Source organism: Aquarana catesbeiana, linkage group LG01 (genome assembly GCF_042186555.1).
Source record: "Aquarana catesbeiana isolate 2022-GZ linkage group LG01, ASM4218655v1, whole genome shotgun sequence".
NCBI classification, from domain to species: Eukaryota; Metazoa; Chordata; class Amphibia; order Anura; family Ranidae; genus Aquarana; species Aquarana catesbeiana.
Window position 1 is genome coordinate 143955724 of NC_133324.1, and position 23381 is coordinate 143979104.

Consider the following 23381-nt stretch of genomic DNA (forward strand, 5'->3'; position numbering starts at 1 on the left):
GAGGTACGTCCCCAGAGTGGTTTTGATTTTTCATTGAACGTGTGATCTTTGTTTTTTTGGGACATGGGCATGCTGAAACACCTAGTTCCTCAACTTAAGAAAAAAATAATCAAGCATTAGCAAAAAAAAAAAAAAAAAAGTTGTGTAAGATCGCGCTGCTAAGACTCTGTGTGATAGTACAATCATCATAACAATATATTACAGGTCAGAGCGTACTTTTATATTGTAAGCTCCTTGAGCATAGGGACTGATGTGAATGTCCAATTTATATGTGTAAAGCACTGTGTAAATTGATGGCGCTATATAAGTACCTGAAATACATGAAATTATACGGGTGAGGCTTAGCCCAGGGATTGAACAAGTCAGTTACCTAGTAAAGCTGAACTGAAAATAATGGAAGGACTTTCCAAATTATAAATGTAATAGTAGAAACTTTGCAGTACCCACTGCTAGGACTTGAAATGGCTGACAGGTTTGCTTTAAAGATGGGCACTAGTTGCAGGATAATAAGTATAATGTCTGTTTGTTAGCCCTGATTTATGCCAAATGAAAAGATCAACTTTCGTACTTTTTTTTTTTTTTTTTTTTCTTTTTTTCTTTTTTTTTTTTTGACTAATGACGGTTATAACAAATACATTTAAACAACTTTAATCTGTTACCAGTAGAAGTCATTTTGAAGTGCAAATCTAGGTTTTCAGTTTGTTAGGTATCTAACTTGAATTATATCTGATTAAGATAAGATTTAATTTCAATATATTTTGATGTTTCTCTGTGTTTTTCTTTTAAGGATATGCCTAATTTATTTTATAGAGACCCTTCAAGTTTACATGATATTCTCAGGTAAGCTGAAATGTTTCTGGCTGATGAAATGCTACATTTGTTTCCGCCTAGCGTTCACTTTTTTTTACTGTTTCATGTTGTCTTGTAGGACATTTGTGAGAACGGGACGCTGCCCTCTAGTGTTCATCATATCAGACAGTCTAAGCGGTGGTAGCCATCAAAGACGGTTATTTCCAAAGGAAATTCAGGAAGAATTATGTATCTGTAATGTCAGGTAAATACTTTAAGTATTTTATTCCCTGTATAACTTCAATTTTCCCAGTTAGGAATTTGGTACCCTGCACAACATACCCGAAATGAAAGTATTTGACAGAAATATGCAGAGTGGAATTCCTAGCTGAGTCTTGAAAGTGATAGCATTGAAACCTAAACATCAGTATGACAGCCAGACAGTTAGGGAACTGTCTGCGGCTTCACTGACGGTTTCCCTCAGCTGGGATTGCAGCGGCAGCACCCAATAGTCGATTGAAAATCGGCTGGGGTGCCGACATCGCTGGATCCCTGTACAGGTAAATGCACTAATATTGAACGTCAGCAGCTAGCAGTATTTGTAGCTGCTGACTTTTTTACATTTTTTTTTTTTTTTTTTTCTGAAGGAGCCTGAAGCTCCCCCTTTAAATTTGCACTTTATGATGGATGTATTTGTTGCTATTCCTCCTGGTTTCTGGTACATGGCTATGTCTCTATATTCACAAATGTTTCCTCTGTATTTTATATTTGGATAAATGCTGGATACTTTGAGTAAAGATTTGTGTGTGTGTGTATGTGTGTGTGTGTATGTGTATATATATATATATATATATGTATGTATGTATGTATGTATGTATGTATGTACGTACGTGTATATATAATTAATAAATACACAGTGCCTTGAAAAAGTATTATACCCCTTAAAATTTTCCACATTTTTTCATGTTACAACCAAAAACGTAAATGTATTTTATTGGGGTTTTATGTGATCGACCAACACAAAGTGGCACATAATTGTGAAGTGGAAGGAAAATGATAAATGGTTTACAACATTTTTTACAAATAAATATCTGAAAAGTATGGCGTGCATTTGTATTCAGCCACCTTTACTCTGATACCCCTACCTAAAATCTAGTGGAACCAATTGCCTTTAGAAGTCACCTAATTAGTTAATAGAGTCCATCTGTGTGTAATTTAATCTCCGTATAAATACAGCTGTTCTGTGAAGCCCTCAGAGTTTTTTTAGAGAATCTCAGTGAACAAACAGCATCATGAAAGCCAAGGAACACACCAGACAGGTCAGGGATAAAGTTGTGGAGAAGTTTAAAGCAGGGGTTAGGTTATAAACATCCTAAGCTTTGAACATCTCATGGAGCACTGTTCAATTCATCATCCGAAAATGGAAAGAGTATGGCACAACTGCAAACCTACCAAGACATGACCGCCCACCTAAACTGACAGGCCGGGCAAGGAGAGCATTAAATCAGAGAAGTAGCCAAGAGGCCCATAGTAACTCCGGAGGAGCTGCAGAGATCCACAGCTCAAGTGGGAGAATCTGTCCACAGAACAAATATTACTTGTGCACGCCAAAAATCTGAGCTTGATGGAAGAATGGCAAGAAGAAAGCCATTGTTGATGGGAAGCCATAAGAAGTCCTGGTTGCAGTTTGCGAGAAATGTGGGGGACACAGCAAACCTTTGGAATAAGGTGCTCTGGTCAGATGAGACCAAAATTGAAATTTTTAGCCTAAAAGCGAAACACTATATGTGGCGGAAAACGAACACTGCACATCACCCTGAACACACCATCCCCACCGTGAAACATGGTGGTGGCAGCATCATGTTGTTGGATGCTTTTCTTCAGCAGGGACAGGGAAGCTGGTCAGAGTTGATGGGAAGATGGATGGAGCCAAATACAGGGCAATCTTATGCCACGTACACACGAGCGGATGTTCTGTCGGAAAAAACTTGGATGGTTTTTCTGACGGAATTCCGCTCAAGCTTGCCTTGCATACACACGTTCACACAAAAGTTCTCTGAACTTTCGACCGTCAAGAACGCTGTGATGTACAACACTACAACGAGCCAAGAAAATGAATTTCAATGCTTCCAAGCATGCGTAGGGATTTTGCGCGCCAGAATTTATACAGACTATCGCATTTTCGGATAGGAAGTTCGATTGAGCATACACACGGTCACATTTTCCGACCAAAAGCTCTCATCGGTCTTTTCCTGGCAGAATTTTCAATTGTGTGTACGCGGCATAAGAAGACCTTTTAGAGTCTGCAAAAGACTTGAGATTGGGATGGAGGTTCACCTTCCAGAAGGACAACGACCCTAAACACACAGCCAGAGCTACAATGGAATGGTTTTGATCAAATTCATGTGTTAGAATGACCCAGTGAAAGTCCAGACCTAAATCCAATTGAAAATCTGTGGCAAGACTTGAAAATTGCTGTTCACCGACGCTCTCCATCCAATCTGACAGAGCTTGAGCTATTCTGCAAAGAAGAATGGGCAAAAATGTCACTTTCTAGATGTACAAAGCTGGTAGAGACATCCCCAAAAAGACTTGCAGCTGTAATTGCAGTGAAAGGTGGTCCTACAAAGTATTGACTCAGGGGGGCTGAATACAAATGCACGTCACGCTTTTCACATATTTATTTGTAAAAAAAAAAGTGAAAACCATTTATCATTTTGCTAACACTTCACAATTATGTGCCACTTTGTGTTGGTCTATCAGGTAAAATCTCAATAAAATACATTTACGTTTTTGGTTGTAACGTGACCAAATGAGGAACATTTCAAGGGGTATTCTTTTGGGTGATGTGTACTTGGAGCCTGAAACATCAGTAAAAAAGTATGTCACAAAGTAGACCATCTGGGAAAAATGAGGGAGGGGGCCTTACTCTGGGAAAATTCTTCTTTCTTTTGCTTCTATTGAAAAGTCTTTATGAATTGGTGGCAACCATTAATAAATATTGTATTGGCCTATTTTAAAAGAGAAGTTCAGGTCAATAATAAAAAATAAACATTTATACTTGCCTAGGTGGATGCAGCATTGGAACGATTCTGCATCTGTCTCCCGCCAGCTCTTCACTGAGTACTGAATGATCAAACCCCACTAATCGCTCAGTTCTCCCCTCTGCTCTGAGCAGAGAGCGGTGACTGTAAGTCACCGCTCTCAGCTCTTGCCCCTCCAGTGCTCACTAGAGTGCTGGGCTGTGGAGGATGTGGGAGAGGATGGCTCAGGCTCTGTGGCTCGCTGAGAACCTGCTCCAGCTGGCGCTCCGTGCATCTGGGTGGATCCCAACTGTAAAGCTGTTATCAATCCAGAGCCTGGACTGGCTGATTGATGTCAGCTGACAGCAAGCTTTAGCTACAAGGTCACTGGTGCAGAATGAACTGCACTACTGTGATGCATAGGAGAAGTAGGGCCAAAAAAGATTTGGCCCTACTCCTCCTTTAACTGTACTTGTTTGCAAATTTCCGTATTACCAGGGATGTTGGCCACAATTGATGACTTTCTTTGGTGGTTTAATTTATCTTCCTTTTTAACTGTGGTAACATATGAGAAGAATGATTGAATTTATTGCCCAGTTCCGGTGTCTTAATAGAAAAAAACAAATGTATTTCAATGGCTGTTTACTTGTTAAAGATTGCTACTAATTGCTCCATTTGGCCTAATTAATAGTGACCAATTTGCAAAATGTTATTTTAGTGTTAAATATTTAACTTACTACTATGTTACAGTTTTAATCCAGTTGCCCCCACCAGTATGATGAAAGTTCTGACCCGAATTGCTACATCGGAGGCTGCTATGGTAAGTGTCTGCACATGGTAAGATGTTAACTAATCATTTACAGGATTTGGGTACATTTACTCCACACAATACGGTACAGTTGTAGAAAGCTGTGCACTCACAATCTGCATTGACACCAAGGTACTAGGTTGTAGTAAAGGCTGTAATAATCCTTGTGCTCAGCATTTGGTTCAAGCAATAGGATTTTTTGGTGGACAGCCATATATAATCATGTAATAGTAAAATCTGGATTCTATTGAATTGTATTATCTACATTGTGCAAATCTATAGCATGTTTTTATATATGTATGGAAAACTTAAAAGCAATGCAATACACTTCCTTTATATGTGTCCCAGCTTTTCATGTCTCTCTGTCTGTCTCTATTGATTTTAATACATAGCTTTCTTGGTTTGTAACTAATCTTCATGTTGTTTATGGTTCTTTTTTTGTTTTTAAGAGTGGAGGAAAATGTGTTATTCCAGACAAGCAAGCACTTGAGTTACTGTGTTCTGGAAGCAATGGAGACATCCGAAGTGCCATTAATAGCCTGCAGTTCTCATCACTTAAAGGTACAGTGTGTGAACTTGGGAGATGATTCCAAGCATATTTTTGTTTCTGGACACTCAAACTTTTGTTACTTGGTTTTCCCCATGTATGCCATTGTTGCAAGACAGAGTTAGTCCAGTTTTTTTTTTTTGGGGCGTGTGATTTCGGTACCCTAGCAGATTTAAAGTTCCCAACCTCAGTCCTGAAGTACACCCAACAGGTCATGTTTACAGGATATCCTTCTTTCTGCACAGGTACTTTAAATTATTGTCAATGCAAATTTCCAAAACTTGACCTGTTGGGGGTGCTTGAGAAATGAGGTTGGGAAGCACTGCTCTATAGTATACCACTTCCCTTCTTCCCAAGCAGCTACATAAAAGGTTATGTAAGGAGGTGAATGGAGCAGTGGAGAAGCTTGACCAGCATAGGGAGTATATAGACTTTCAGAAGAGGAGAGGACTATTACGTGACAGGGTTTAGCATCAAGGAGACTTCAGGTACATTTATGTCATACGTACTGGAAAGTGTGTTTACTACAGCAGCTAGGGATATGTCCTAGTAAGTGTGTACAGCAGAAGATTTGTTGCTTTTATACGTGAGGTTTGAAGAGTCAGTCCACCCAAAAGTAATGCTAGAATTGTAGGTTGCTGTAAGTCCACCCCTGACTTGCTGCAGTTTTTTTCAGTCAAGGCACCCTTTAAAGTTCTGCACAGTCTCAAGGCACCACATTGAAAAAAATGTAAAAATCGAAACTATTAAGTTTACATTGCAGCAGCAACATCCATACATGTAAGACACCCAACATTACAGGTGATTTATTCTTTCAAAGCAAATACACTTTTGCACACTTCTACTAACAAGTATTCCAGCATTTCTTCCTCATTTTCATTTCCCCATGCAGCTAACTTGACCTTGTTGCTGACAGAGAGAAGCTGAGGGGGTGTCAGACAAGGATACTGTGCAGGTGCCCGATGATCTTCTTATCAACCAATGATGTCAGTAGTTGTTAGGAACGCTGGCGCCTGGCCTGCACAGTGCCCATGGTTGTAGTGCTGCACAATGCAAACTTGTGTTTTTCTGTAACAAAAAAGCAGGTTTGAGCCCCCTGCTGGCTTGCACACAATTTTAGAGCAATCTGGGTCAATTTTTGGTATTTTGACAAGGCACCCCCGAATAACCCAAAAAGTACCCTAGTTGAAAAAGGCTGCCATAGATGTGAGATCTCCTTGCCAGATTTCTCAACTTTATTTCTGTACACCTGAGATTTTTGGGTGTTCCTGCCCACCATTTTGTGGCCTTCCATAACATAAAAAATATAAATATGGAGAGCGTAATGACCCAGCAGGTAGGCAGGTCCAGGAACCCAAAAACAGAGAACAACCGATTTGTCTCCTGATAGATTTAAAGGGTAACTCCACTTTTGTGGGGAAAAAATAACAAATAAAGAAAAAATAATATAGCGTGTACAATTGCTATAGAAGTCATATTGTAATTGAATGTTATTAAAAAATACCTTTCCATTTCAATCTGCAGCCACTATAATTTTCTATAAATGCAAAGCAATATGGCTACCTGCAGTTGTTCTGTACACAGAATGTGTACTGGCCACTCCCCAGAAACATCATTTCCTGCTTGTGTGATTGGCTCACCAATTTTCCCAGAAGTCTGCCTTGGATACAAGTCAGATTTCAGGCATCCCATGCAACAAAAATTTCATTTTTGGTGAGATATTTCCAATAGGAACACATCTAAAAGGATGCAGGCCCAGCAGCTTTCCTCATTAGTGCTCTGCAGCTGCCACAGCTGATTGATAATTATGAACCACTCCCATTAGACCTACTCAGCACAGACAAACACACAGGGATTTCTTCAGAATAACAAAAGGTAGGAATCTGCAACAAAGGTTGTTATAATCCTTGCAATGTACATAGATCACCCAGAGGGGAATTTTTTTTTTTTTTTTTTTTTTTTTTTTTTTTATCAACAAAAGTGGAGTTGCGCTTTAAGAAATTCTTAAAATCTTTTAAATTGAATTACTCTTAACTACCATGAGAGGATTTGCATGTACTTTTGCAGTTTAGGCTGCATTCACACCTGAGCGTTTCAAAGTTGCGCGATTTTGCCCTATTTTTGCTGCGATTTTGTTCAGGTCACAATGTAAAAGGCAGAAAAAACTCCTGTAATCTGCCCCAAAGAAGCTCATGTTCTTTTTTTGAGCTTGGGATGTTTTTCAGGCATTTTGCTTCAGGTGACAAAACGCTCAGATGTGAGCAGGTGCCATTGAAATGAATGGGATTTTGCTTGTTGGGCACTTTCCATGCGTTCTTTCAGGCGTTTTACGAGCTGAAAACGCTCAGGTGTGAATGCAGCCTTATGCCCCGTACACACGATCAGACATTCCGACAACAAAATCCATGGATTTTTTCCGACGGATGTTGTCTCAAACTTGTCTTGCATACACACGGTCACACAAAGTTAGTCGGAAATTGCGAACGTCAAGAACACGGTGACGTACAACACGTACGAAGAGCCGAGAAAAATTAAGTTCAGTAGCCAGTGCGGCTCTTCTGCTTGATTCCGAGCATGCGTGGAACTTTGTGCATCGGAATTGTGTACACACTATTGGAATTTCCGACAACGGATTTTGTTGTCGGAAAATTTGAGAAGCAGATCTCAAATTTTGTGTGACGGAAAGTCCGATGGAGCCTACACATGGTCGGAATTTCTGACAAAGAGCTCCCATTGAACATTTTCCATCATAAAATCCGACCGTGTGTACGGGCTATAAGTTTGAATAAGCAGCACCAAGTAAATACATCCGGTTTTAATAAGTTTTTGGTGAGGATTGTCCAAACCATAGTTGCTGATTGATGCTTGAGACCACCATGCCACACCTGAGGCATCCTGCTAAAAAGAGCTGAAACAACATAGTACAATTTAAAATTATATATATATATATATATATATATATATATATATATATATTATCCTTTCATGCTACCATGCAGAGACAAACAGATATTGCTTCTGAATGTAGCAGTTTTAAGAAAAGGAGTCATTATTTTGTTGGATAAGCTTGTAGAGCAAAATGTAACATAATACTTGAAGTAGCTTGGTATATCTGTTTGATATATACAAACAAAGAATTGTTGCTCTTGCCAGAAATCCAGTGCTCTTCTGTGCAGTCTGCATTCTTAGCCCAGCCTAGTTCACCTCTGTGAGCTACAGAACACCTCCCACCTATGTTATTGAGATGAGGGGAGGGAATGTTGTTCTGTTGTCCTAACTCACATCCTGCTCAAGGGTGACAACACTGCCCCTCAATATACAGTAAGTGTAGTCACTCTATAACATAAAATGTGTTCATTCCAGTCCCTCAATGTCTGTTTTTATTTAAGACTTTTTTTTTTTAGTGACGTAAATTGTAATGAATCTGTACTTGTCATTGGTTTGTTTTAGACTCTTCCTTATCCAGTGACTTCTGGTCTAAAAAGAAAAGCAGATCGACAAAGTCAGATAAAATATCATCCAAGGGGAAGAGTAAAAAGAAATCTGAGAAAGTTATGGAAAATGCAGATGATATCCAAGCCATTGGAGGAAAAGATGCTTCACTTTTCTTGTTTAGGGCGTTGGGAAAAATACTTTACTGCAAAAGTAAGATCTGTTCATCTATTATGAAGTATTCTGTAACATGAACAAAAACAACAATATTCTCCTGCACACTGGTGTGACGATGCAAACCCAAGGATGATACCGCAGTCTCAAGTGGATATAGCTGCACAGCCTAGCTGCCCACTAGGACTGGGGTTGTCCTCATAACACTGTAGAAAACAGAGGGCACACTGGCCTAGTGCATTATCCAACAAAAATGTAATAAAAATAAGATAAATAAAAACTACTCACAAATGTAGGTAGTATGCTCACACATAGAGCCGCTACAAGTGGCAACAATCTCCCAACTTTGTCAGAACCTCCAGCTTAAGGGGGACCTCACCAGGTAACCCATCTTCATCAGAGCCAGATAGCAGCTGATCTTACAGCCTTATATACACACACACACACTTTTAGCCTAATCACTAACACTCCCACAATATGAGGGCCAGAAGTACCTTCCACATAAGGAGGGGGAGGAGAAAAGGAGTACTACCTTATGTGCAAAACCATGTTCCTAATGGGACAGCAACTGTATGTACACATATAAGAAATGTATAAGCAGCTAGGGCTCACCTATTATAGCTCCCAACACCTGTAAAGTGCACCATGGGGATCGCAGAGTTGGTATCTCAATTAGTTAACCCATTGTGCCAAGAATCTGTAAACTGCGCTTCTTGCTTCTAATGGAAGCCTGGAACGCACACTATGTACATAGACCGGAAGTGGGGCCCCCGGCTTGCATTCCAGCCGCTACTTCTGGTTTCTGGTTTGATCACATCCTGTTTCTCTCTCTGCATGATTTTGGAGGAGTGAGGCACTAGAAAACTACGAGGACAGGCTATCAAAAATACAGAAACCAAAGTATTTTGTAGTATGGTTCAGTTTTGTATTCCCTCCATGTACTAAGATATATTGGAGTATTCATACAAATTACAGTCTTGGTTGCTTTTTGTTGTTAGTATGTATAATGCTTCTTTTTACACTAAGGGGTTGATTTACTAAAATGGAGAGTGCAAAATCTTGTGCAGCTGTGCTTAGAAACCAATCCTTTTTTTTTTTTTTTTTTTGTCAAAGCTTAAAGGATAAGTTCACCTTTTGTAACATGTTACAGATGTACCGGCCCCCGATCCCCTGTTCTGAAAGCTAGCGGGCAATCTTTCTCTCCCTGTTAGCTGTCACAATCTGCGAAAAACGCGGACATATGGGGCTCCGCCCAGCCGTGTCATCTATTCAGTGTTCTGTGAATGGGAAAACTACAAGGTCCAACAGCCTTGGCGGCTGTCGGCTTGTAGTTCTCAATGAACTGCCACAGTGCTGTTGGGCGCTATGGTAGTTCAATAATGCCGCGTACACACGGGCGGACTTTTCGGCAACAAAAGTCTGATGATCTTTCCGACGGACTTTCGAACGAACGGACTTGCCTACACACGATCACACCAAGTCTGACGGATTTGTACGCGATGACGTATGACCGGACTAAAATAAGGAAGTTGATAGCCAGTAGCCAATGGCTGCCCTAGCGTTGGTTTTCGTCCGTCGGACTAGCATACAGACGAGCGGATTTTTCGACCGGACTCGAGTCCGTCGGAAAGATTTGAAACATGTTCCAAATCTAAAGTCCGTCTGATTTTTGATCGAAAAAGTCTGCTGCAGGTCCGATGGAGCCCACACACGTTCGGATTGTCCGCCGGATTCGGTCCGTCGGACCAGTCTGGTTGAAAAGTCCGCTCGTGTGTACACGGCATTAGTCTTCCTGTCACAGTTTGGCTGCCTGTATCAGAGTTATGGCTAGACAGATACACAGACAGTCTACAGGACTGCGGCATTACACCCATGATCTGCTGATCATGGGTGCATTGCTTTTACAGGTCCCTTACAAAAAACAAAAATGCATTTATTTTTTTTTTATAGGTGAACTTATCCTTTAATGGAACAAGCTGAAGTTAGAAGCTGATTGGCTACTTATGCACAGCTGTCCCAGATTTTGCTCTCTCCAGTTTTAGTAAATCAACCCCTAAGTATTGCAATTCATACGTATTCAGGGAAATTTTTTCTTCAACTTTTTTCTTCCTCTTTTACCATGCAACTCTTTCCAAATTGAAACCCAAAGCTCTGTGGTGCAATCAGAATTTCTGCTTGATTTCTGGAGAATTACGGAGTCTGCTCAAACCATAATACCTTTGTCACCCCCTGTCCTAATAATAAGTTCACTTTGGGAATATATATAGAAAGCACTTTAAAGAGAGGAATTTGGAAGTGTAGCTCAGAGGAAATAGACATAATAAATGACCTGACCTTGATAAAACTTTTACCACCTTTTGCCCAAAATTCAGAAGAACATTGTTTTGGGTAGAGTAACCCTTTAACTTAAGGTGAATCTGGTGATTTTTAAATGCCTTAGATGGAAGTTGTCATTCTTAGACTCCTGAGCTGAATATTTGCTCCAGAACAATGATATCACTTGGAGTGAAGCTAAATAGGCTCATCTTCATTGCACCAGGACTAGCATGCAGCAGGAAAGTGGCTCTTAAGTCCAGCGTTGAATTGCTAGGAGTAAAGCCGGCCAGATACGGAGCAATTATCTTTCCTGCAACCACCATTGTGTTCTCCCGGCAGGGGAAGCTGCCCTTGCCAGGAGAACACAGTGATTATTTCTATAACAGCCACTAGCAATAATGGCATGTAAAATCCGACAGGCTGGTTGTACCCGAGTTGGTCCAACATATTTTTATTAATTTTCATAAATTTTATACAAACAACAACACACATATATATACATACATACATACATACATACATACACAAATTTGATAAAGTCACTCAGAATACATATTTAACCTTTGATATTCATTAAACTTATAGTTATTAAATCATTTAGCTTTCTTAAAGAGGAGTTCCAGTCAAAAAAAAAAAAAAAAAATTTAAAGTCAGCAGCTACAAATACTGCAGCTGCTGACTTTTAATTGGACACTTACCTGTCCCAGGGTCCAGCGATGCGGGGGATCGAAGCCCTGCTCGTCTCCCCTTCCCTTTACAGCCTGGCACCCACTGCACATGCGCGAGCGGCGCCGTCGCTGCCGCGCGCCGTGATTGGCCGCTCAGTCACCTGGGACCTGTAATGGGTCCCAGATGATTGACAGGAGGGAGGGAGCAGAGCCGAGCCCTTCCTGTGCCAAGGGGGAAGTGATGTCAACAGCCCAGGCACTGGAAGAGGCAGACTACGAGGGACCCCCTAGCAACAGGCATTTAGAGGTAAGTAAAAAAAAAAAAAAATATCCAAATGTTTTTTTGTATTTTTTTTTTTTTTTTTTTTTTTTTTTTAGGATTTTTCATGTAGTTTTGTTTTTTTGGGTGGAACCCCACTTTAATTATACATTTCTTCAAAAAAAAAAAAAAAAATCTCTCCTCTATATATTCAGAGTGACAAAAAATAAAAAGGGCGGGGGGGGGGGGGGGATAGAAGACAGGCTGTCTTCTGGTTGCACCCGAGTTGATCTTGGGTACATTCAGTCTGCCCATACATAGTTCAAACCCTTTATAGCCGGCTTTAGGTTAATGTGAAAGAGATTAACAAAGGAATTTGGAGCAATTGCAGTTTCTGTATTACGTCATTACAGGTTTTCCCTAACACCCCCACTGTTGCATCTCGGTTTTGTGTGTTTTATGTTTGTCTACTTACGTTGGTGTGTGTGTGTGTATGTAAGTATGCATGCATATGTACATGTAAATAAATATATATAGTTTTTAACTGCTCTTTTCCTAGGAGAGGCACCAACCCCTGACTCCAACTTCCAAAAATTGCCAGCACACTTGTCTCAACATGATAGAGACCTGCTGCTTGTCCTTCCTGAGGTGAGCCTGCTTTCTAGACATTAAATGTTTGTTTTATAAGGGGAACTCTTTTGTTGGCCAACTGAGCATCTGATTTTTGTCAAAATGGCATGTGCCAAGATCTTGTCTTGCATACGAATGGTACACAATTGTCGTGCCACAAACACGAACGTAAAGACGTTTCAAGACCTGAAAAGGAATTTCAGGTCTTGAGCTAATTTCATGTTTGGTGAGCATTGATTCCGAGCAGGCGTGTTTTGTACTTTCGACTTTTGTGTGACAGATTTGTGTACTGACCATCAGAAAATCTGACGTCAAACCGTTGTCTGACGAAAATTTACTAGCCTGTCATCCATTTGTTGGCCGAAAGTTGGACAACAGTTGTCAAAAGGAGCGTACTAACAGTAAAATTTTAGGACAACAGTCTGTCAACAGACAATCCCCTGCCAACAATCGTACCGTGTGTACGAGGCTTAAATCTGTTCTCTTCATGTCTTACATTTACCCTCACATTCCAAACCCATCAGAGGCATACTACGTGTAATTAAAGTGATATTAAACCCAAAACCAAAAATGTGATATTGTAGCTTACCAATCAGAAATTATTTTGTGTAAAGGGAAAATTAATACTAACCAACAATATGATTATTTGATGCAGTGTAATATTTTGGATATTCCATTTGATATTTGTTTAGAAGAGACACGCTTGCACCAAGCACATGTCTGTGTGCTCTTGTTATGTATAGGTGTTTCATTTTATTTGACAGAGAGTATATCTTTAATATGATTATGATCAGTAAAACAATTACTGTATGTTGAGTGTGTCTGTGCAGTGTATGAACAGACATTCTTTTTCCAGTCTTTCTAAGACTAGTAGCATGTTCTGTGTTTTTAATTGTAAGCTTTAGAGTTGCCACTCTAAACTTGTATTTTTAATTTTTTTTTTTTTTTTCATAGTTTTACCCTTTTTTTTATCAAAAGAAAAATAGAATCGCGCTAAACCTTTGAATCATAAATAATAATTAATCATATAGATTCTCAATCAATATAAAGTCCACCGGTGTTCAAATAATAATAAAGTCCATCCACATGTATGATGGCGTCTCCAAACGCTGTCAAGAGTTGTGCTGAATCCACCACCAAATAGAAGAGATCACTCCTTACCGGATAACCGTGATCCCCCGTTACAGAAGATCAAGGGAAGCATTGTAGTTTAAACACAACTTGGTTCCATTACACAGTGAGCACACTCAAAACTCTTCAAGCCGCCTCTTTACAAGCTCAGACCGGTGAGTGGGTGCACGTGGTACATAGAAAATAAATGCTCCAAATAGTGTAAAACCTTTGTACATTTATTAAGCTTTAAAATACAAAGTATTGCACTTACAATGGTACCGTCAATAAGAGCCTAAAGTCTGATGTGCCAGCCGGCACACACTCAGACAAACCTGTCCTTCCGGGAAACTAACTGTTACACACGAGGTGACGTCAGCGCGTCGTTCTATGCTTTTACCTCTGCATTTAATAATTGTTTAAAACTGTAAAGGGTATGCAGATCAGAGCCACACCAATACGTCCCAGTGAGACGGTATCCAGCAATAGGTAATATATCCAGAGAGCCTGCACCATAGACATCCCCCAAGAAAAACACACAGGTGATCCTGCTACCACCGTCTCTCTTAGACATCTGTGATGTCTAATGCCGCGTACACACGGTCGGACTTTTCGGCTACAAAAGTCCGACAGCTCGTCCGACAGACTTTCGACAGACTTTTGGCGGACTTGCGGCAGACTTTCTAATGAACGGACTTGCCTACATACGATCACACAAAAGTCAGACGGATTCGTACGTGATGATGTACACCGGACTAAAATAAGGAAGTTGATAGCCAGTAGCCAATAGCTGCCCTAGCGTGGGTTTTTGTCCGTCGGACTAGCATACAGACGAGCGGATTTCTGGGTCCGGCGTAGTTACGACGTAAAGATTTGAAGCATGTTTCAAATCTAAAGTCCTTCAGATTTGCGGCTGAAAAAGTCAGCTGAAAGTCCGGGGAAGCCCACACACGGATGTCAGCCAGCTTTGGTCCGTCAGCGTCCGTCGGACTTTTGTAGACAAAAAGTCCGACCGTGTGTACGCGGCATTAGAGAGACGGTATATAGATGTATAATAGAGACGGTATACAGATGTATAAGAGGGACGGTGATAGCCGCATCACCTGTGTGTCTCTCTGGGGGATGTCTGATTCAGGCTCTCTGGGTATATTACCTATTCCTGGATACCGTCTCATTGGGACTAGGGTCTAAGTTAAATAAATGTAAAAAGGTTTTACACTATTTGGAGCATTTGTTTTCTATGTACCATGTGCACCCACTCACCGGTCTGAGCTTGTAAAGAGGCGGCCTGAAGAGTTTTAAGTGTGCTCACTGTGTATTGGAACCAAGTTGTGTTTAAACTACAATGCTTCCCTTGATCCTCTGTAACGGGGGATCACGGTTATCTGGTAAGGAGTGATTTCTTCTATTTGGTGGTGGATTCAGCACAACTCCTGTTGACAGCGTTTAGAGAAGCCATCGTACATGTGGATGGACTTTATTATTATTTGAGCACTGGTGGACTTTATATTGATTGAGAATCTATATGATTATTATTTATGATTCAAAGGTTTAGTGCAATTCTATTTTTCTTTTGATTTACTTTCACTGTGTTTGTGCTATACAGGAGAATTGCAGCTTCCGATTTATTTGAGATTAATTTTCTATATATTTTTTTTCTATTTATTTATTTCTTCACTTTTTTTCTATTTACCTTTTTTATGTTGCTACTCTCAGGTTGTTGTAGAGAAATCACATATGCGAAGTGAGCTGTTCAACCTCTATCTTCACCAAAACTATCTGGACTTTTTCTCTGATATTGATGATGTTGTCCGAGCCAGCGAGTACTTTAGTACAGCAGACGTTCTCTCCGGGGACTGGAATGTAAGGAGCTTAATCTGAATCAATTTCGAGTTTTTACATTCTTTCTCTAAATGATAGCGATAAAAAGTTTTAGCTTTACAAACAGTTTAAGTGCCAGCTTATGTGTAGTGTAATGTACAGAATAATATACTGCATGCAGTAGGGGTTCACACTGGTTTTCCCCATCCCGTGGCCTTGTGCACTTATGTGGCAGTGGAGTTCTTCTGTGAATCCTAAATCTTTAGCTTTGTGGAAATTGGGGAAATGACACTGACAGAAAAAGCAGTGATCTTAAGGCTCCTTTCACATCTAGGAGTTTTTGGGCATTTTTCTGCTCTAAACCTCAGCTCTAAAAACACCAAACAAGACACATCCCGTTCTTTTCAATAGCCGCTGTTCACATCTGAGCATTCTGTCGCCTAAAGGAAAACGCTCAAAAAAGTACATGCGCTTCTTTTTTGGCAGATTACAGGCGTTTTACTTTTTTTTACATTGGTGACCTTTTGAGCTTCAAAACGCCTGTACAAAAACGCTGCAAAAACGCCCGAAAACTGCCTGTAAAATAGCAACGCCTAGATGTGAACGGAGCCTAACGATTCCGTACTCACCTCAGAATGTAAAAACAAAACACATCTGAATCACAGCTGACCGACTGAAACCTTGGACTGAGAATAGACCTTATACTGACCTAAGCACTTGTGTGTGCAAATTCCAGACATAGCTATTATACTCTTTCAGCAGAGAACATACACTTGTTGACATGGATAGGAAAACAGATGGACATGCACGAGCCCTTGCCACAGGAAACCACATACACCTTTGGGCAGGGCTTTTTTTTCTCAAACAATAGGTGCTGGAACTTAACCACGGCCCCACAAAACCCCTCCCCCTACACACACCCTCCAAATCACATCAAATAGTGGGTGTGTTCAGTCAAATTTCACGAAAAAACAGTAGGAGGGTCTTAAAGGGGCATTAAATACCAGAATTGCATTACATACAGAGTGCAGAGCTGTCACTTGTAAACACAGAAACCAGACTTCTGTGCTTACAAGTGATTGTGGTGAGCAGGCACCAAAGGGTCTGAGCCAGAGGTGGTGGAACTGAGTTCCGCCAAGTTCCCCCTGAAAAAAAGCCCTGCCTTTGGGTAATGACCTAAAAGTTGGTATGGTTTTCTCTGGCAGTAGGTGGCCCCAGGGTGACAATATTTTGTTGTCAGAAAAATTAATTTGTAACACGGGCCTTTATAAGAGCTTCATAGTGTGGTGGTATTGTATAGTATATAATTACACTTTTAAGGATTTTAAATGTAAGGCTGACTTCTCAATTTTGATTCCTCATATCTCCACACATGATGCGGATGGGAAATCCTTCCCGCCGTGTCTTTGTATTCTGACTTCAGGGATCACCATCAGAATACACTGATCAGCACCACTGCCTGCAACCGGCGGCGCTGATCAAAAGAACATTTTACAACAGGCTGGCTTGACTTGTGTCCATCGAGCCTGCTCATACATGGATCGAAATTCGTCCAGTCCCCGCTGAACCGGACAAATTTCTATCATCGTATAGCTGGCTTAAGAGCTACGTCCAAAAAAAGGTTCACCAAAGCTAAGGTGCATCTTTTAGATCCTACTCCTCTTCCCCTGCAGCTGCTCCCTCTGCTGCTATCACCAGCAACTACCAGTTGTGAGAACAGCTGGATATTCTTTTGTATTACACAGCAGGAATGGCTGGATATACTTAGTCTGCAAGTACCATTGAGTGGTTTGTTTCATTGTATTTACCATATCTGACCATTGATCTGCATGTGACATTAGATAAAGAAACCTTACAAGAGACAAACTTTTTTTATTTATTTATTTTTTATGTTTTGAAAGCAGGTCAAAATAGGAAAAAAAATTTACAAATTGCTCTTGTCCATAAGGGGTATACACAGTAGGTACAGGAGATGACATGGTTAAAGCTATTGTAAAGTCTCAGTTTTATTTGAAATAACAGACATGTTATACTTACCTGCTCAGTGGAATGGTATTGCACAGAGCAGCCCCGAACCCCCTCTTCTGGGGTCCCCCAACAGCCCTCTAGGCACCTCCTCTTCTAGGTGCGCTCTATTAGGAAGCCACTTCCTATGGGGCTTGCTCCCACGTTGGGCTGTGTGGGTCTATTGACACATACACACCGCGCATCTCACCCTGCCCCCCCCACTCCCTCCTCACTGGATTTGACTGAGAGCAGAAGGTACCAATGGCTCCTGCTGCTGCCTGTCAGTCCACATGTGAAGGAGAGAGGAGAGAAGACTGCAGCCGGACACAGCACTGGCTCAATCCAGGAGTCATTAAGTGTTTAGCGGGGGGAGAAGGGAACAGCAAGTCCTAAAACATTTCTTACCTAAATGCAGGGAATGCATTAAGGTAAAAATATTTTAGCTTTTGGAACCACTTTAATTTGGGTGATTCTAGGCTCTTATAACTCAGTATTTTCATGTTTCCTTTTTTTCTCTTGCAGTCCCGGACAACCCTCAATGTTTACAGCTCATCGGTGACCTGCAGAGGAGTTATACATTCCAACAGCTCCAGAGCTTTTGCCAACAGTCAGTCAGGAGTTGGATTTCGGCCTCTTCACAAACCACAATGGCTTTTGGTTAATAAAAAGGTGGCTAAAACAATTCTTTTTACTAAATGTTTTCCCATTAAAACTGTATAGTTTTTTACATTTCACCAATTGTTCTCCAAATACATACACGATTCTAGATTAACAAGAAATCATATCCACCGTTTTAATGGATTAAGTGATCCACATTTCTTATTTTGCAAGTCCTATTCCTGATACTTCTGAAATGTTTATTATTTCATCGCTAAGATCTTATAACATTGAATAAGCTTGTTTCTTTAATTCCCAGTATATTTCTTAGCCTGATACATTTTTTAAGACCACTCTGAATAGTAGATCTTGCTTATTCATTTTTTTGATAATGACACCAAAAAACATAATGGCGTGTCAGACTAACCATTAAACCTACCAGATCATCCTCAGCGTGAAACCTACAAGCAGAATATATACAAACAGTTTTTATTACATTTCAGTGTACTAGAACTTATACTGTACATTTCTATTTGCTATATAATATATATATATATATATATATATATATATATATATATATATATATATATATATATATATATATATATAGTTTTGTGCGTTTATATATTCACATTCCTGTTTGCCATGGTGTTATTTTAAACCTAGTCTGCTATGCCTCCATTCTTTGTTGCCTGTGTGCTTATTTAATTTAAAGTGGTTGTAAAGCCTTTAAGTTTTTCACCTTAATGCACACGGGTGCCCCCATGGAGAGCAGCTTTCCGTGGGGGCACCCGATAAAGAGGAGTGGCCTGGAGCGCCGACAGGGGACCCCAGAAGAAGAGAATCGGGGCTGCTTTGTGCAATACCATTGCACGGAGCAGGTAAGTATAGGCATGTTTGTTATTTAAAATAAAACAAACAAATGAAACGTTTACAACCACTTTACCTTTTAATTGCTTTTTAAAATGAAAAAAGATGGAGCACTAGAAACGCAGCTATTGTGATATGGAAATAGTTCCAAGGTCCAGTTGTGCCAGTAGGCAAAGTTCATTTACTCCTGAGACCAGACCAGGGTTTAGGGGTTCTGGTCTGTATCAGTGTGGACAGCCAGCTGTAGAGAGCAGAAGCGACTCTGGATATGGGTGAGAGGTGCGGTGCCACTCTGAGTGCAGTATGTCAATTAAAATTCAATGTTTAATAAAAGTAAGATCAACTTACATTTTGGTGAGATATAATGTGCATGGCATAAGTAGCTCGGGCTCCTGTAATTCAGCTGAATGAACTAAAAGTCCTGACATCCTTAGCGGCTTTTTCGGCTTGTAGTTCTCATTGAACTACCACAGCGCTGTGGAGCATTGGTAGTTCATTGAGTCCTCCTGTTAGCGAGTATCGGCTTACCCATATGGGATGTATGGGCAAGCAGATACACTGACAGTGTGCAGGAGACCTGCATGGCATCAGCGATCTCCTGGTGCAATGCTTTACAGGCTCCTAATAATACAAAAAAAATAATAAATGCTAATTTTTTGACCTGCAAAAAGATGTGCATTTGTTTTGTTTTTGTTTTTTTTGTACAAAGGTGAACTTCTTATCCTTTTAAGAGAAAGGTGATCTCCCCTGTGTCAGCCAGTGGTGGCTGCAGGGGAGAGAAGAGAGTGCTCTGACAACAGCTAGTAAAGCCAGGAATTATGACATCCCCCATAGGCTTCAATGGCCAATCTGTTGTCGGCACTCCCTCCTTTTCCCTGAAGCCACGTTGACTGACAAAGGAGAGCTGGATCAATAGGTGAAACATATGTTTTAGGAGGGGGGAGGGGACCGTTATGAGTAGTGAGGGTAAAGTTGTAATTCCACTTTAAATCTACTGATTTTCCTGGGCTGATCATTTGAGTGATTGACAATAAGTTTAAATAACAATAATTATGATAGCCATTTATGCTGCTCCTTCCTTTTTCTTTTTTCTTTTTTTATCCACCCTACAAAAATAGTGATCTTACCCAACTAAACAAATTTTCTTTGCAAGGTAAACTTTAGTGTTGTTTCTTCAAGCTAGTGCAAGGGCTTATTGTTAAAGTTTTGTGTAAATCCATTTCGAACACTAAACTGCACTCTGCATTGTATATAAATTCTATATATATTATATCATATTCTTCCATGCTGGACATTTCTGAGTTTTATCATCGCATTGCAACGTCTGCCTGCATGTACATGTACTCACGTTTGTGTAAATATTTTATTATATCTTTTCATGTGACAACACTGAAGTAATGACAGTTTGCTACAATGTAAAGTAGGGAGTGTACAGCTTGTATAACAGTGTAAATTTTCTGTCCCCTCAAAATAACTCAATACACAGCCATTAATGTCTAAACCGCTGGCATCAAAAGTGAGTACACCCCCAAGTGAAAATGTCCAAATTGGGCCCAAAGTGTCAATATTTTCTGTGGCCACCATTATTTCCCAGCACTGCCTTAACCCTCTTGGGCATGGAGTTCACCAGAGCTTCACAGGTTGCCACCGGATTCCTCTTCCACTCCTCCATAGAAAATGAATGGCTTCTATGGTAAGTAGGAAGTAAACATGTTGAAAACTTGTACCATCATCCAGGAATCTAGAATTTTAAAGGAGTTGGGAGCCTGGTCCCCAATCAGGCTGCCAAAAGAACATGAGGGCATTTGGACTATTGCGGTACAATAAAAATGAATATACAGAAATAGATAATCAGCAATAATATAAAAATTGTTATACAGTTGATTTTATTGATGCAGAAAAAAATCAACAATTACACGATAAAACATGATAACAATACAGATATATAACCAGTAAAATCATTAGCTCCAAAGGGGAATTATAAAGCGGAACGATTGATCACAGAATAAATTATCCTCATACAGGATAATTTATTCTGTGATAAATCGTTCCACAGGACATGGTTCCAGTAATCTATGTCCTTAGTCTGCTTGTCTTCAGCAAACTGTTTGCGGGCTTTCTTTTGCATCATGTTTAGATTTAGAAGAGTCTTCCTTCTCGGACAACAGCCATGCAGACCAATTTGATGCAGTGTGGGGCGTATGGTCTGAGCACTGACAGGCTGACCCCCCCCCCCCCCACCACCACCACCCCTTCAACCTCTGCAGCAATGCTGGCAGCACTCATACATCTATTTCCCAAAGGCAACCTCTGGATATGGCGCTGAGCATGTGCACTCAACTTCTTTGATCGATCATGGCGAGGCCTGTTCTGAGTGGAACCTGTCCTTTTAAACCGCTGTATGGTCTTGGTTACTGTGCTGCAGCTCAGTTTCAGGGTCTTGGCAAACTTCTTATAGTCTAGGCCATCTTTATGTAGAGCAACAATTCTTTTTTTCAGATCCTTAGAGAGTTCTTTGTCATGAGGTGCCATGTTGAACTTCCAGTGACCAGTGTGAGAGTGATAACACCAAATTTAACACACCTGCTCCCCATTCACACGTGAGACCTTGTAACACTAACGAGTCACATGACATCGGGGAGGGAAAATGGCTAGTTGGGCCCAATTTGGACATTTTTAGTTAGGGGTGTACTCACTTTTGTTGCCAGTGGTTTAGATATTAATGGCTGTGTGTTGAGTTATTTTGAGGGGACAGCAAATTTACACTGTTATACAAGCTGTACACTCAGCAGGTGTAATTTCTTCAGTGTTGTCACATGAAAAGATATAATAAAATATTTACAAAAATGTGAGGGGTGTACTCACTTTGTGAGAATACTGTATGTGCTTCCAAAAAGAAACAGAGAGGCGGAGAAAACTGCAGCACTGTGGGTGCTTTTAAGTTCTTACTGGTAGATCAGCAGGATGTATAGGTAAGCGACCCAATGCACAGAGTTCACTATTAAATGCCATGTAAGAAACGAACCCTTGAAAACATCTGTGCATCTTCCCTGCAAGCCAAAGTTGGTCTACAGAATTTTTTCACTGTTTGTTTGTTTTCACCTGTGCCATTTGCTAGGTGTAAATCAGACGGTAATAAGCTTCACAAAAAAGATACAGTAGTTTACACAGGGATTAAAAACATGATTAACAATTATTTCATTGGGGTAACTTCTCCATTTTTACTTTTTTTACAGTACCAGGAAAACTCTCTTGCAGCTAGAGAACTGTTTTCAATTTTCTGTTCCTCACCGTTGTGCCTTCAAACCCAGGTGATCCCATACCTGGCTCAGCTTACAAATCCCTTGAGAAATCCAGGTAAGAAACACATATGGGACAAAAATAATAATGTAGAATATGGATCTGCTGATCTTCCTTTTAATTTTTTTTTTTTTTTTTTAATTTCCCAGCACAAATTGCATTTATCCAGGATGTTGGCCGATTACCTTTAAAGAGGCATTTTGCGAGGTAATTCTCAGAATTTGTTTTTTTACCACTGAGTTGAGCTGTATTTCTTTCTGAATTCCTTTCTTCACTGCTGCCATTGTAACAGCTGTAATGCCCTGTTATTTCAAAGTTAAAAGTTAGACGATGTGGTTTATTCTCATCTAAGGTAAATTTTGATGCCGTAACGTGTATCGCAATTGCCGCTTTCATGCATAGGCACCCCACTGCATGCGTTTTGTATATGTGGGGGGCCTCAATGCTGGCTGGGGGAACTGTTAATGAGGACCCGGAATTGATCTCATACACGTTGCTTCTGGGTCAGGAACAAGATGAGGAGGTCCGCTCTCTTCCCTTCCCTCTACCCTGCAGCGCCCACTATGCCGGTTCCGGGCACGCAGATGAGCAAGCGGAGCCCGAGATACATAGCAGGGGCCACTTTACCTGCGTGTGTGGAAGCAATAGGCTGGCAGTCGGGCATCGGGTGATACAAATTGTGTATCCCTGCAACAGTAAATGGGCTGACAAAAGCCCAGGGGCCAGGATGCAATTTCTATGACCTGGTACCTTGGATTTGTTGAGCCCTGTGTTACATCCTCTAGAAAGCACTATGCAACATGTGACTTCAGACTAACTGGAATGGACCTGAGGGAGCACTTGGAGTGAATATCATTAATAGTCATTACATGGCATGTGGAATCAGGGAAGAAGAGTAAAAGGGATGCATTAGGGGAATGAGAGCTAAGTGAAGGAAGGAGATAAAGGGTTTAAGGCAAATGTGTTTGAGGAGAAGACAAGGGTGAGGGAGAGAGAAAGATGTTGGGTATCTGGCAGGGAGACTAAC

The 23381-nt window shown here is 40.5% G+C and overlaps 1 protein-coding gene across 1 annotated transcript in view; it reads left to right on the forward strand.

Moving 5' to 3' along the window:
- RAD17 (RAD17 checkpoint clamp loader component) overlaps window positions 1–23381 on the forward strand; it is a 42335-nt gene that overhangs the window by 12987 nt on the left and 5967 nt on the right. Inside the window, exons 7-16 of the mRNA XM_073624426.1 lie at window positions 788–840; window positions 929–1054; window positions 4563–4632; window positions 5070–5181; window positions 8618–8812; window positions 12576–12664; window positions 15473–15619; window positions 18107–18253; window positions 22291–22411; window positions 22504–22561. Coding sequence (XP_073480527.1) covers window positions 788–840; window positions 929–1054; window positions 4563–4632; window positions 5070–5181; window positions 8618–8812; window positions 12576–12664; window positions 15473–15619; window positions 18107–18253; window positions 22291–22411; window positions 22504–22561 — 1118 coding nt within the window. The remainder of the gene's footprint in view (window positions 1–787; window positions 841–928; window positions 1055–4562; window positions 4633–5069; window positions 5182–8617; window positions 8813–12575; window positions 12665–15472; window positions 15620–18106; window positions 18254–22290; window positions 22412–22503; window positions 22562–23381) is intronic.